General features: G+C 34.4%; 1 protein-coding gene across 1 annotated transcript; it reads left to right on the top strand.

The window, feature by feature from the left end:
• Positions 1–532: 532 nt before the first annotated feature.
• Positions 533–7515, top strand: LOC139973290 (fibrinogen-like protein A). The gene is made up of 5 exons (XM_071979855.1): positions 533–695; positions 4146–4203; positions 4631–4800; positions 5288–5558; positions 6971–7515. The coding sequence occupies exons 1-5, from the start codon at positions 615–617 to the stop codon at positions 7225–7227; spliced, it is 837 nt and encodes a 278-aa protein (XP_071835956.1). The 5' UTR covers positions 533–614; the 3' UTR covers positions 7228–7515.
• Positions 7516–16074: the final 8559 nt, after the last annotated feature.

The following is a 16074-nucleotide window of genomic DNA, read 5'->3' as shown; positions in this document are numbered from 1 at the left end:
CGAAGAAAATGATACCTAAGTTTATTCCCTAGTATCCATATTGAATTTATCACGGTATAACGATTTCATGGCGCACTCTTTTAATGCTGTCTGATTTCTAAGGTTTCTTTCCACTACTCATAACTAAATAGAGATCAATTCTTCTCTTTTGTGTATGCGTACAACTTTAACTTGTCCCAAACCTGCTTGATGACGATCTCATACATAATTCATGAGTATATGTAAAGTAGTATCTATCTTTCAATATCCTATCTACGGTTCTAACACCAACCACCACATCACGTACACCATTTAGTACACAAATCAAAACAATACAAGCTTAAAGTTGGTATTTTGGAAGAATGACAATTGAATATAAATGAAACACGTTATAATATTTCTATTAAGAACTGAACCAAGTTTTTTCTTCTAATCAATATGTTTATCTTCATACCAATTGAAGCTTATGAATATTCAGTTTCATGATATGAGATAATTCAAGGCCTCCTTAGTCTTGTCAATTGTTTCCTTGATTCGTAAGAAGTATCGTGTTTAGATGAGATTTATTCATTCTGCTGATAGACCCTCTCTAGATCACTTCATTCTATAAAGTTCATCACTTCACACCATAAAAAATGAAGTTGACGTTATTGTGTTTGTGCGTCTTTGGTGTTAGCCTGCAACGGTTGGATTTCACGGAATCATCGGGACAGGTGGTAAGTTTTCAATTATTTCTACGTTTTATTCATAGTTACAAATTTGTGGTACCATGTCTTTATTTAAACATATAATCTCCCAACTTAATTTTCTTTCACTTCTTTTCGAAGCTCATTTATGCTAAGCTGCAGCAAAACTTAAACTTGCAAAAGCAATTTTTTCAAAGTACTTAAAAAAAGACGACCTGTAACTAAAGCAAGACAAAAACAGACATATAAAGCAGCTCAGTGTTATGATAATATTGGTATCCCAGTTATTTATATGATATCTTTTTATACGAGTTAATTTTTCCAAATAAGAGCGATTTTCATAATTAATTATTCACATACTGTAACAAATTATACTAACCTTTAATCCGCTAGTCTTTAATTTGAAGTAAGTTCCCCCGTTAGTGTTAAATTTGTAATTTACAGACAGAAAAAAAAAGAAGAAAGAATGATACTATCTTGTTTCTCAAAGAAATGTGAACGATTCACTAGATATTTATCAGCCACAACAAGTTGTATAACTTACAAAAACACAGACTAAACACTTGTAGCACCTTGTTTTAATTTACAATGTAAATTAAATACTGCATTATTCATTCCTAGCTCGAACATATTTTAAATAGAAGTATGCGACCTTCCGAATAATTCAATTTAGGATTGATTTGAAGCAAGCTCTCTTAATAAACGGGTCTCGTTCCAACAAATTCTCAGAATCGTAAATTTAAAACTAGTGGTGAATGGAAAGAATTAACCAAATGTATTCTAAATCAGCTTGTTTCAAGACAAGCATGTAGTCTGTGATTTAGTGCGTTTTGTATTTTTATTAAATATTTATAACAATATCTAAACTCATCTGTATGGTTAAGATTGTAGCTAATTTATTTTATCTAGTCTTGCCGCTGAAACTTGAAAGCATATCAAATTATGTTACACCTAATAACGTTAATAGATCTGATACTTTGTAATGAACATCGGTTGTAACGTTATACTAAAATATGACGTACAAATCAACTTGTACTCCAGCGATGATATCAATTCAAGACTAGAATTAAGTAATGGTGTAGGAAATATTCACACACTGCAGTAAACAAATAACAAATGATATGTTCCGTTAACTAAAGTAAGACAAGTTTTTGTTGAAACGCTAAATAATTTTCAAAGAAGAAATTATTGATTCAAAAAATAAATGTTCGATGTTATAATTTATACCCATAACAAATGAAGACTATCAGTAATATTCATATTGATAATCCAATAATTAATTAAATACCATACACAATATTTGAGTATCTTCAATCTGTAATTTTCATTCATTCACATTGCTTTAAGAAAAATAACGGAATAAGTTAATTGATTTCATGCTCGTCATCTTTCATTTCGACAACTGAATAAAAAACATATGGAAATCACATCAAACAAGGAAAAGTCTTCTTCTTTAATTTTTGCAATTCTTTGTCTGTTTCACTTCAATATTTAAATCAGCAATTTTGAAATTATATTAAAAATATTTAAGAGTAAGTAATTAGAAATATAAAACATAAAACCACATGTGGAAGGTTACCTTTACCATACCTCTGTGTATACTTTTACTTGTTGATTCGTAATACTCAATCTGTACCTAATATTAATATTTTCCTTACGTTCCTTTCAATTTGGTTGACTCATAAATTGTTCAAAGTACGATCTGCTTGAAAATATGAGCTCTTTAAACTTAAATTGACGTTTTCGTTTTTACTTGATACATTTTGAATAATCCATAGACACTAGACAAAAAAGTAGCAACGCACTACCAATCGTTAATTTAACCGTTGAATGTATGTTTTAAATGATTACAATAAAGTTTGAAACTTTGAGATCAATAAATGATATCAAAACCCAAACTTGAAAAGGTCCCTATATTGTTAATTGATATACAACATTCTCAGTTTTAACCTCTCTGCTGTCTTTACCTGTCAATGAAGTATGTCAATTTATCTGAGATTGATTCTGAGGGAAAGTGGTATCATTCCTAGTCTATAAGGATCCATTAATGATACTAAAACCAATAAAAGAAACATACCTTTTAGATAATGTTACAAATACGATTTTTGCTTTAAATATTATATAGAATGGGAAATTTGCACTTTCAATCCACGCAATTATCTTGTCGCGAATATTGTTTATATTCCCTGTGCTTGTTCCAAGCGGAATCTGGTCATATTAATTTAATTTAATTAGTTTAACTTTCTAAAATCGTTAACCTGTGTCAAATTCTAGTTGATGTGCCTTTTCCATTACTTACTCATGCGATTGTTTGATTGGATCAACATTTGACATTGAAAGAGAAATACTTAATTTGTTCGACTGTTTTAATGGACATTGTGTAGTATGTGATATATATTTAGAAAGTAACACATGAATAATTAATTATTTCATTGGTAAGCAATTACATTGAACTCTAATAAAAACGTGTTTCCCCATAAGTTCCTTAAGATTTTTCTGTTGAAGAAAATAATCTTGTAGAAACTGGGTAAGAAGAATAAAAAAAAAATAGAATATTAACAATGAAGTGACTGATTCCTTATTGTAACTTCAGTGTCTTTTATTCATTTACATTTTAAAGTTATGAAAATGCAGCTGATTTATAATGATCATCCAGCTATTTGTTTTCTTTAAGAATACCCTTGTCATGTAATTGAATAGCAACTGGAAAATCATTTAAAACATATGATGAGAACTTTTAACTATTAAACTAATATTTTTACTCATCAACTTTCAACTCAATTGTCTGTGTGTTTCGGATGTGTTTTGTGTTGTAGGGTGTATGCTTCTCCCTGGTTTATTTTTAAACATCTTTCTCAATTAAAATTTAAATCTTCGATGTTATAATTTATTTCGTAAAAAATGTTGGTTATTAGTACAAAATAGTCATATTAATAAGCAATAACTTAATTAATTATCATACAACATTTTTGATTACCTAATAGTAACTCGCGACATGTAAATTGAAAAACAAATCAACAGTAAACAGAATTGTAAACTATGTTGAAAATTTTAGCGATATTTGAGCACTAATATTTAAATTTCAGTAGTATCGTCAGATGAAGAATAGAATAAATTCCTTTATTTTTATAATAGTAATCGCAATGCTATAATTATTGCCCAAAATTGAAGCATTTGAAAATCAGATCAAACAAGGTATAGTCTTCTTTGATATTTGCAATTCTTTGTCTGTTCCACTACAATATATTTATCAGCGATTTGAAAACATCAATCGATTTCGTGATATTATTTAGATTCAACTACATATTTTTTTTGAGGTGAAATGCATCACGAATAACATATTTTATAGTTGTGTTATTGAAACTAACAATAACATACCTAACAAGTTCATTTCGAATCCATCGTCGAATCTATGATACCTAAGTAACATTTTATCTACTAAGAACTTCTCATTTTGTTGATTTGTTTACATGTTTACAGAATGATCTGGGACCTTCTGAAAATATCAGTAGAAACAGACAAAGAAGAGAAACTGAAAGTAAGTGATTGTTTCAAAAGTTAACTATTAAGTTATTTGTTTTGTTTTGAATAGGTAAAAGTGTTAATTCTTGAGATTTATTTCCAGAAAGTTTTAGTATAAAATATCAAACCTGTGTTAAGGATTTGCTTTTGCTAGCTAGCCTTCAAGTTAAAAGAAAGTGTCTTGAGAAATAGAGTTATGTAAACATTAGCTATTACGAAATCTTAGCTATTGCGAAAATTAACTGTAAGTTTCGGGCCTGCGAGGAGTCTATAGCTCCAACAATAACATACTTTTACGAGATGTTATCGCCTTTTGTGAGAAAAAAACAACAACAACTTTATAAAGACACAATGTAGATTTTATTATAATGTATCAACGTGAAGACAAACAAAAAGGCAACTATACACATTTTTTGTATTTTCCCTCAACGGATATATATCAGGTTCCTCTTACTTCTACTACCAAGAGCCTCAGTATCCGAGAGATTGCAAAGAAGTCTATGAACAATGTGATGATCAAACTGAATCTGGTGTTTTCATGATTCAGCCCGACGGTGCTCCAGAACCTTTTAATGTCCACTGTAATAATTCAATAGATGGAGGCGGATGGACGGTGAGTTCAACCCTTTTGTTTTTCTCTTGTTTCGTATTTGGGGTGGGGGGGGGGTTGTACTTAAAGCTGTTAGCAAATTGGTGATTCACCAAACATCCCATGGATGTACAAGTCTTGCCTAATATATTTGTGAGATCCTCCACTAGAGCAGATGTATCAAGTAAAGAAATTTGCCAATCTGTTGCTCATTTTGCGAGTTTGTATCTGAACAAATGTCTCTAAAGATCGGAATTTTAAATCCTGATGTGTTGTCTTTGTTGTTCAACATTGATGTTAGCTGGAGTATTGAAGTCATCGGCAAAAAATGAAATGAGAAATAATTCTTGATTTACTCCCAGCCAATAAAATACTTGCTACGAAAGGTATGTGTACGTATACTGTAGACAATTTCGAATGACATTAAATACATATCAGCCTTTATATGACAATTATGGAGTTTAACTCATTGGAATTAATCGTTGAAATAAAACATGTTTTTCCCCAACAGGTGTTTCAACGTAGGATTGATGGTGCTGTAGATTTTTACCGACGTTGGGACGACTACAAAGACGGCTTTGGCTTTTTACAACGAGAATTCTGGCTCGGTAACGACAAGTTATCCTACATAACTAACCAGGGTGACTACGAGCTACGTATTGACCTGGTCAGCAGGAATGGTAATTCTTACTTTGCCAAGTACGACCTCTTCAGGATCAGTGATGAAATCAGTAAATATAGAATGACAGATCTTGGATCATATCTGCCTGAAAGCACAGCAAGTTAGTATATTTGATATTTTCATGTAATTAATACATTTTTACAAACAGTTGACGCCTGGGAGAGACATTCTACTTCGCAATATTATAACAAAGATGTTGCTCGAAAGAGGTTAACAAAATTAAATTGGAAGTTTGGAAGTTAAAATCAATTATATGCTTATACGTCATTATGCCCAAAGTCACCATCATTGTGTTATGTGGGCAATGTTATATTTTTCCAACTTTTGTTAAATTAGTGTAAACATAAAGTAAAGGAAATTCGATCATAAATTCATTTTGATCATGTATACAACAATAGTTGTAACCACAGGTAAAAATTTACGTTGTACTATACATTAACTAGCCCCTTACTCGTTTCCCCTTTGCAATTGTTTCGGAAGGGGTTACCTTTCATCCACATTAAGGGCTAAATTTAAGAGTATATCCGAAGGAAATCCATTTGTACAAACAAAAGAAACCGTTTTCCTTTGCTTATATTCTTCACATAAAACAAAATCCCCATGGATGTTGGCAAGCGAACGGGAAGGGTAATCATGGGGTGTTACAATACACAGATTGAGACCTCATCCTGTAAGCTTTCAACTGTATCGGTGCTAGCAAGGGTTGTGCGTGCTCTTTAAGTTTGTCGATAATATGGTCGAGATAATAACGTACGAATTACTCTGTCAGTGACAAACAAACAACAAACAAACACGATAAAGCCCCTCGGTTTACTCTACATTAACAAATTGCTTTATGGAAATCAACACACACTGTATCGTACTGTTATTTAAACATATACATTTTCTAAGCCGAGGAAAATAACAAATGCGAGTTCTTAACAATAAGTAAAACATATTATCTCCGCTTCTAGATACAAAAACAAAATATTTAAATACACCCACAAATTAACTATCAGAACAAGAACAACAATTAACAAAAACAATAACGGAAAACACACATAATAAGTGGTTTCGAGTCACCACTTTTTACAAATCGGAAATTACTCATTTCCCTCGCCTTTTCCGTTCAGGCTACTTCTCGAGGTTGAACTTTCCTCGGGCGGGTGATACCAAACTCACAAAGAGAATATATATAAGAAGAATGGCGACTTATCTGTTACTCCTAAACATTGCAAAACTACATCAGAAACGACGATAGTAACCAAACATTTAAAACGAGTCTAGATGAAACAATGGGATTAATTTTAAAGAAAAAATAATGAAAAACAATGAAAATAACAATTACCTATACTTGGGTAAAACTGAAAATCTTTCCTACTAAATGTATCCAATATTGCGTTAATCTTCAATTATTATTTTCCTATTGCGAATGACTTATATTTACTTTGTTAATCACCTTGATGAAGCTTGTGGAATGAACATTTCTTTATTTCGCTAACTACAATGTTTAATCTTCTGTCTTCATTCTAGATTATGACAGCATGGCTTATCATCGAAACATGTCCTTCACTACCTGGGACAGGGATAATGACAAGTATAGTAGTGATAACTGTGCATCTTATTATCATGGTGGCTGGTGGTTCAATAATTGTTATTACTCTCGCCTCAACGGTCTCTACTTCGACAGCCATGACTCTTACAAGACCATTTATTGGTATAGCCTTCCCGGTGGGCAATTTAACATCAAATTTACAGAAATGAAACTACGCCCCGTTTCCGCGAGATAGTGCAAAAGGAGAGGTATACATGTAAAAATGTAGAGACTTTTCTAAATATGTTTTACAGATATCCATCAACAAATTTCTAAACCTTACTGTTCCATAAGAAACTATTCGACACAGAATCGATGATACTGAAAAATCTCAAGGCAATGTTGTTAACTTCACATTATTCATATTTAATAAGCTCTAACTCTGTCCAAAGATTTAGAAACCTATCGAAAATAAATATGAAAGTAAAGAACCCTTTCTCATTGTATACTTGTTTTCATTGTTTTTGAAAGCTTATGTTTTTTTTTTTCAAAAAATAGATAAATAAATAATGTTTAACGATATTAATTTATATTAAATGTACTTTGATTTAGGGCCTGGTCAAACCAGTTAATAGTTCTTTCAATATCTTAAACATATATAAATTATACGTACTTCAAATCAACATGATCATCGTCTTACGTATTTGAAAAATAAAAAGCAATATGTTTTACCATTCTTACAATTACATATTTCTGTGGGCTAGAATTAATTTTAAATGAGTATCTCACATTTTTGTCTTGTTTTTTCTTCCTATACGTGACCCAGGATACATACACAATGCTTTACAAATATATTTGAATATCTATAAATATATATATATATATATAAATATCTATCTATATATATATATATGCAATGGAGGTAAACGACAAAGGCAAACGAATATATATAAATGAAAATCGTAATAAGTTAGAAAATCAAGAACAGTGAAAAACTTTCAGCCTCCACCGGGATTCGAACCACGGGCCTTCCGCTCTGTACGCGGACACCCTAACCACTAGGCTATGGACGCTGATTGTATGTCCAGAGGTTCGAAACCGTTAAGGAAGGTCGTAATTCCACTGTAGGCGTTTGTCACCTGTATCGAACAATACTAGTTCTGTTTTTGGTGACATATTTTGCCTTACTCTAGAGATCAAACATGATGCTAACCAACTCGAAATCATTTGTGATTCCTAAAGCCGGATCGCGAAAGAGATACTTTGAACAGACATATAATATATATAAATATATATAAATATATATATATATATATATATATATATATATATATATATATATATATATATATATATATATATATATATACATACTGAGTTGTCTGAAGATCGCAATAAAGCGTGAAACTCCGAGTTACAACTACTAGTGTTCCACTAGTCTCATCTAGTATCAACATATATACATACATACATATATATATATTATTTAATATGTAATTATGGTACGTATTCGTCTGAATAATACATTGCCGCGTTTAAACATCGTTTCTGTTCGGACGGAATTGTCTTTAAATCTTTTCCTTTGTAAACGTCATGGGAGAAAGTTGATCAGCAAATTTTTGGCAGCTGCGAGCTAGAATAATACACACAGGAAAACCCCGAATATAAGTATGACTTTTAAAGCAACGTAGGTTAATGAAATGGAAGTTAACTCTAATGTTATGTCAGTCATAGCAAACTATGAAGGGAACGGGATTGGTTGAAGAAAGGGGGAAGTCAGATTGTTAGAGTTGGGCAATGCAATAAGATTGCAGGGGTTCAGAAGGGACAACGTGTTGTATTTTACTGGGATTTTGCTACCTTCCAAAATATACAGAATCAGTCCTTTCTCTCTTACTGAAAAAGCAGTCTTGCAGTTCAACATGTCAAACACAATTTTTAGAGGACAGTAAAATTTCTGCGGCATCCAAACCATGAACACAAGTGGCGATTAAACTTTGCCCATTTCGAACATTCCCCTCCGATCACCTCAAAAGTAAGACTTAACAACTCCTACTAAAACCGTGTCATGAAAACTGGAGGCACTGCATGACAGCAAATGGTTCTTTTGTGGGACCACAGAACTTATGTATGAGCCCAGGAGGAAACGAACAAAATCCATCCTGGATTCTATTCTTGCCCCACCCTTCCAAAATTACCTCATAGACCAGGAAAAATTTGTTCTCTCTCTTATCCATAGCTATAATAAAACTATAATTTCCCAAAGCTCACCAAGATGCCATTGTCGTTGACGTAACAGAAGACAGGTAAATCTTGATTAAGAAAGTTCATCCCCCCACCCCCCCAAATAAAAAATACAATACTTCTTCACAAATAGGTAGGGTGAAGAAAGCTCGAGCAACACTGGATATGAATCCGTACTAGATAGAGAGTGATGGGTGTGTACATGGATCTATAAAACTTAACCATCGATAAACTACTGGTCAATTTGAGATGTTGAAACTTACTTTACTGGTGGCTTTTTCATACACGTGTCAAATTTAACTTTACAAAGGCAATAATGAAATAAGGAAAGCAAGAAAACGATCAGATATAAGATCAACAATGGCGAATGGATAATGGTATATCTCGTTAAGTCATACATTATCTCCAATCTACAGTCTTAAGTTTACTGTACAAATAGTAATCACAATTATTGGATTTAGGCTAGGACAAGTGCTTACATGTACAAGTTGTACTAATTAAATAACCCCATTATTTGAAATGGAATAGTACTTAAATACGAAGTACAAATTCTTTTCATTTGAAGACTGTATGAAGACTATTTCCTTTCGACGCTTTCAGAGGGCTTCTTTGAACGGTTACCATGGCGACATTGGGATACAAATTCGCTATGCGTGTTGATTGCGTTGTAGTGATTGCGTTGATGTGTTTTAGAGCGCTTTTAAATTTCCCAAGGAATTTAGTGACCAATTTAATTTCTTTTAAAGTCTCAAATATGTTTTGAGAGATCAGTTTCTCCTTGGTAACGCTCGTTGCGTAACGATTTGTGTGGTTGTTGTACATTGCCTTAAAGCTTCCACTAGCCAGACAGATATACGGCTGTGTCTTGCCTATTAGTAACCTTTGCTTTGTAGATTATATCGCTGGCGAGACATTCCCGCAAAGCAGGCGGTCGCTCTTTTTTTTCTGAAATTGCAAGTTATTTCTCTGGTCTCTTGGTTTGCTTTCGATATGATCTTGTTCTTGCGGGCTTTTATTATTTGCCGCACATTCCTCATACAGCTGAAGCCAATTTTGATGTTATTAAATATCTTGTGTAACGCATGGTCACTAGGAAATGTTTTCTTACGAGTTTCAGAAACTGCGCACCCACCTTGATTTAAACGCTTTTACTGTATGGTGGGGTGAACCATGTTATTTCCCTGGCTCTTGTCTGGGTATGGTTGCTCCTTTTAGGTGTGTATTCAGCTTCCTCTTTGTATCCAGCTTACCAGAGGGCTGCGTTATAGACGGGTGCTCCTTCTTAAACAATGTCATGGCTTGATGAGAGAGTATAGAGATTCTTTTGCCGATGGCCCTTTGTGGTAGGTGGAGGATGGTTAGAATGGCGGTTGATGTAGACTGGCTTGTCGTTTGGTTTTCTGTAGGGCTTGCAGGCGCCTGACTTAAGGTCTAGGACGACATCTAGAAAGGTTGCAGATTTTAAGTTCGTCTGGACCGTGATTTTCAGGCCATAATCCTTGAAAAGCTTGACGAGCTCTTTCATGGCACGGTCAGCCTCGTTACCCGAATAAGACCTTAAATTGGCCCAGCCATCGTCCTTGGTATTAACCTATGCTGTCTAAATTTAGCTTTTTCTCGAGGTGGAGCACGAACAGGCCAGAAATTTAAGTAGTAATATTGCCCTTCATCGGCAAATATGTCACTTTACGCTACACCACAAGACGTCCGGGGGTGATACTGATACTGCGTTATTGGTATTGTCATGGTATGCCATGACTGTCTGTTACGGTTTTGAAACCTCCACAACGCTTTCGAGATGTTTTACCCAACTGTTATTTCACCCAACTTGTAACACATCGCCCAACCTGTCTGGATCTTTCGCCAAACCTGCTTGAACGTTTTGCCCAACACCCCTGGACGTTTCTTCCGACCAGAAACGTTTCTTAATCTTAGGCCTAGCACTAATATCAAATTAGTTTTACCACCAAAATTCTTCTGGTGAGTTTTGGAAATTCAATTTGGGGCTTCACCAATAATTAAAGGCAGGAAGTCTGGATCCTTTATTAATTTAAGTGCTTATAAAAAATATTTTGGGTGGTTTGATTAATAAAATAGTTAAAGGTTGGCCGTGTTACATAAATACTAATAATAATTCCTGGGGTTGGAAATTTAATATGTAACGTATATTAATTATTATGTTGCCATTGAGCTATCCCATCCACCTAAGAACTGCTAATTTGGGCTAAACATCCAGGAATGTTGGGCGAAACGTCCAGACGATTGGGCAAAATGACCAACTAATTGGGCGAAAATGGACTCACATTGGGGGATATGGCAGTTGGCTGAAATGACAGTTGGCCGAAATGACCAGCTTCCTCCACAAAGAGTCACTGTTCTGTGAACACATACTAAAAATCTTTACAAGCCACATAGTGGCCTGTTGTTGTACGATTCTTATCCACCTTTATAAATAACTTTTTCTTACAACACTGTGCGTAGCACATCCTTCAGCATGGACAATATTTATGATCATTTTTTAGAAATAAACTTGGCGAGGAAAGACAAATTTTGCTTAAACTTGTCAATGGAGCCCGTTAACTCGAATTAGAACTGGCCGCCAGTGTGACGTAATAAGCGAGTTCACCGTTAGAGACATTGATGCATTGTGGGAAAATGTCAAAGGTCAGCTGTATCATACAGTGAGCGCCCATAGTAACATATTGTTACAATACACAACTCCACAATCGATTTCTAAAACTACGTCACAGTGTACGCATATGTCGTGTTTGTTACGAAACAATCAAAAATAAACGCGGAGCGTTGTTTGGTATAGCTGACCCTTTGACCTTTGCCACATTGCACCGTTATGCTCTAAATGGTGAACTCGCTTATTCACAGATACAGCTTAGGCGTATCCTAATCGTGCATGGTTTTATTGTACACCCACCATGGACTCTAGTGCTGCTATTGTGTAGGTTTGTGAACGTACCGTATAGTCGTATACACATCCATGGGCTAACCCGCCCTTACGACACTGTCGTTAGTGCGTCACCGTTTAAACTTAAATGAAATAATTCCTATTCACCGTAGCATCACACTTGCTTGACCAATTTTGAACTAATATATACTGGGTGACGGCTCCAACTTATTTGCCATCATTATGAATTCCATTCAACTTTCAATGCTAGTATTTGCAATTTTTCGATATTGCCTAGGCCTGAATCCATTCAATTTCAACTAATCAAGGTTAGAATTGGCAGTTATGAATCCATTCTTTCAAGGTAGTAATATGCCTATTTGCAGGTTTTCGGTATTGGCGAGCCTATGCTAGGCCTGAATCAATTCGACTTTGGACTAGCAAGTTTTTATATTGTCTACTTGGATGAAAGCTCTGAATCTACGAATCTACTTTTCAAGGTTAGTATTTGCAGGTTTTCGATATAGCCTAGGCATGAATGCATTCCAACTTTCAAGGTTAGAATTTGCAGTTTTTCGATACAGGCCTAGCCTAGGGTAGGGAGCTATACGCAATGCCTACTTTCTTTTAAACTTTCAAAACGGGAGAAATACATAAATATAGAACATTAAGTACGCAAATGATGTTACCACCATGCTAGGTTAGCCTATATAATTAATAGCCTACACTTTTAAATTACAGTACTAAATTACAGATATAATGCGTTACCCATTATATTCCTATCGTCACTACGTTGTGAGTCCGTTCAGTTTCGACTGAAGGATCTTCAAGTCTTTAGTGACTTTCTTTTCATCTAATTATCTCATCACTTCTACTCCGGAATGGACTTTCCTTTTTCCATACCATATATGACATCCAACCAATGAATTGAAGTGGACCCCAATATAACAACTAGAAATGTCCTTGGATGGACTTTTAATTATTTATTAATTCCCCGCCGTGCCTTTCGATGAAGCAATCTCTATTGCGGAGCAACGCAAAGGCCCAGCTCTACTGCACCGTTGAGTTCATCGATTTCAGACACAGTCTTAATAGATTAGTTATTTCTTTCTATCTGGCGCCTTAAGTTAACTGTACCCTTCGTTATTTACTTATTTGCACCATTCAGCTTCATTGTCCATATTATTTGTAGAAAATAAAAATATGATCATTCAAAATACCATACGAAAGCTAGTCCATCTTTTCTTTTATGCATTAACACCCTTTGAGACTCTTTCTGCCGGAATACGAATTATAAACATATACGATCATGGTCATTAGTTTATAGTACATTATCCATTAATAATTCTCCAAGCAATCATTAATAGTTGTTAACAAATTCAAAAAAACATTCATGTTATTGCAATATTTCTTAAGAAGAACATAAGCTAAATTACGTTGTTTTAAATTGAAACATAGTAGCCGAGAGTGAGTGCAGTTTGTGTAGTGTAGTTGTACTCTAGCATGGGCCTTTATAATTGATATGATGGCGTAATTAATTTAGCATTCTTCCTTACCAAATTTCACAATTCGACATTTGAGTACCGGTAATACTTAAAAACCGAGATCTTTTGTTATTGTAAATCGAAACTACCTTAGCTGAAAACATTCAGAAGTTATAGATCCCGAGGACTGATATCACGATAGGATTCTTACGGAATAACATGAGTACTCCTATCATCTTGTTAGGATTCATACCGGATAACATGATGAATCATATTATCACGTTAAGATTCAGACTGCATGGTGACTCGTATTACTCCAGTTCCAATATTTACAGCAATAAAAATTATAAAAATAAAAAATCATCAATACTTTTAATGTGTTAAATGTATGTCGCTATAACATGTTATCTCAGAAAAGAAGTCTTCATTTTCCAGAGATCAGAAAACAAGATGAGAGAATAACAAAATGACAACCGCGATGATGGCATACAAAGTCTGTATTTTTATGTAGAAAACAAACCAAATTATTGTTTCACTCACATCAAATACTGCAGTATGTAACCCAAACATGGTATAGTTAGTTATTACAAACAAACATCTACTATTATTATCGTAATGAAAGAAAGTAACAAATTTTGCCATCCAAAAATAGCATTCGGTCAAGATACAGCATTACTTCGAAGAAAATGATACCTTAGCTTATTCCCTAGTATTCATATTGATTTTATCACGGGTATAACGATCTCATGTAGCACTCTTTTAATGCTGTCTGATTTCTAAGGTTTCTTTTCACTACTCACATATAGAGATCAATTCTTCTCTTCCGTGTATGCGTACAACTTTAACTTGTCCCAATCCTGCTTGATGTGGATATCATGCATAATTCATGAGTACATGTAAAGTAGTATCTATCTTTCAACATCCTATCTACGGTTCTTACACCAACCACCACATCAAGTTCCCCATTTTGTACAAAAATCAAAACAATACACGCTTATAGTCGGTATTGTGGAATAATGACAATTGAATATAAATGCAACACATTATAACACTTCCATTATGATCCGTACCATTTTTTTCTTCAAATCCATATGTTTATCTTCATACCAGTTGAAGCTTATGAATATTCAGTATAATGATATGAGATAATTCAAGGTCTCCTTAGTCTTGTCAACTGTTTCCTTGATTCGTAAGATGTAACTTGTTTAGTTGAGATTTCTTCATTCTGCTGATAGACTCTCTCCAGATCACTTCATTCTATAAAGTTCATCGCTTCACACCTTAAAAAATGAAGTTGACGTTATTGTGTTTGTGCGTCTTTGGTGTTTGCCTGCAACGGTTGGATTTCACGGAATCAATTGGTGGGGCCTATTAACACGATCGTCGGGCGAATAAGCACGCCGGTCCTGCATATGTACCCGATCGTCGGACAAATCAGCCCTCCTGTCCTGCATATGTACCCGATCGTCGGGCAAATCAGCCCGCCTGTCCTGCATATGTACCCGATCGTCGGGCGAATAAGCACGCTTGTCCTGCAATATGTACTCGATCGTCCCAAAATGAATCTAGCCTAGGCTAAGTTAACCTCATAACAAATACTTGGACAAAATAATGCTCAAGAAATTGCAAAACAAAGTACTATTATGCATAGATTGTAAGCGCCCTTAATTATTTGAAAAATGTAGTGACTGCTACAGCCATTACAGCATGAAGCTATCACGGTACCAGATCGTCGGGCAAATTAGCCTGCCAGTCCTGCATATGAACCCAATCGTCGGGCGAATAAGCACGCTTGTCAGGACTGCAATATGTACTCGATCGTCCCAAATGAATCTAGGCTTGGTTAACCTCATAACAAATACTTGAACATAATAATGCTCAAGAAATTGCAAAACACTGTACTATTATGCATAGATTGTAAGCGCCCTTAATTATTTGAAAAATGTAGTGACTGCTACAGCCATTACAGCATGAAGCTATCACGGTACCAGATCGTCGGGCAAATTAGCCCGCCAGTCCTGCATATGAACCCAATCGTCGGGCGAATAAGCACGCTTGTCAGGACTGCAATATGTACTCGATCGTCCCAAATGAATCTAGGCTTGGTTAACCTCATAACAAATACTTGAACATAATAATGCTCAAGAAATTGCAAAACACTGTACTATTATGCATAGATTGTAAGCACCCTTAATTATTTGAAAAAAATGTAGTGACTGCTACAGCCATTACAGCATGTTGCTAACACGATTCTGTTAAACCATTACCATTGTATTTAAATCATGTAGAAACTGGAAAAGAATTGGTATGCTTTTGTCATTTTATTAAACATATAGTGGGCCATCAGTCTTTATTATAAGATTTTACAGTAATATTACCATTCACTAATCTTATGAAATCAGTTTGTTTTACAAGCAGATAGACATATTAGTGAAATCAGTAGGCTAAAATGTAAATCATATTCCTTGTGCACTGG

Source organism: Apostichopus japonicus, chromosome 9 (assembly GCF_037975245.1).
Source record: "Apostichopus japonicus isolate 1M-3 chromosome 9, ASM3797524v1, whole genome shotgun sequence".
Taxonomy (NCBI): Eukaryota; Metazoa; Echinodermata; class Holothuroidea; order Aspidochirotida; family Stichopodidae; genus Apostichopus; species Apostichopus japonicus.
This window is presented reverse-complemented; position numbering and strand designations above follow the sequence as displayed.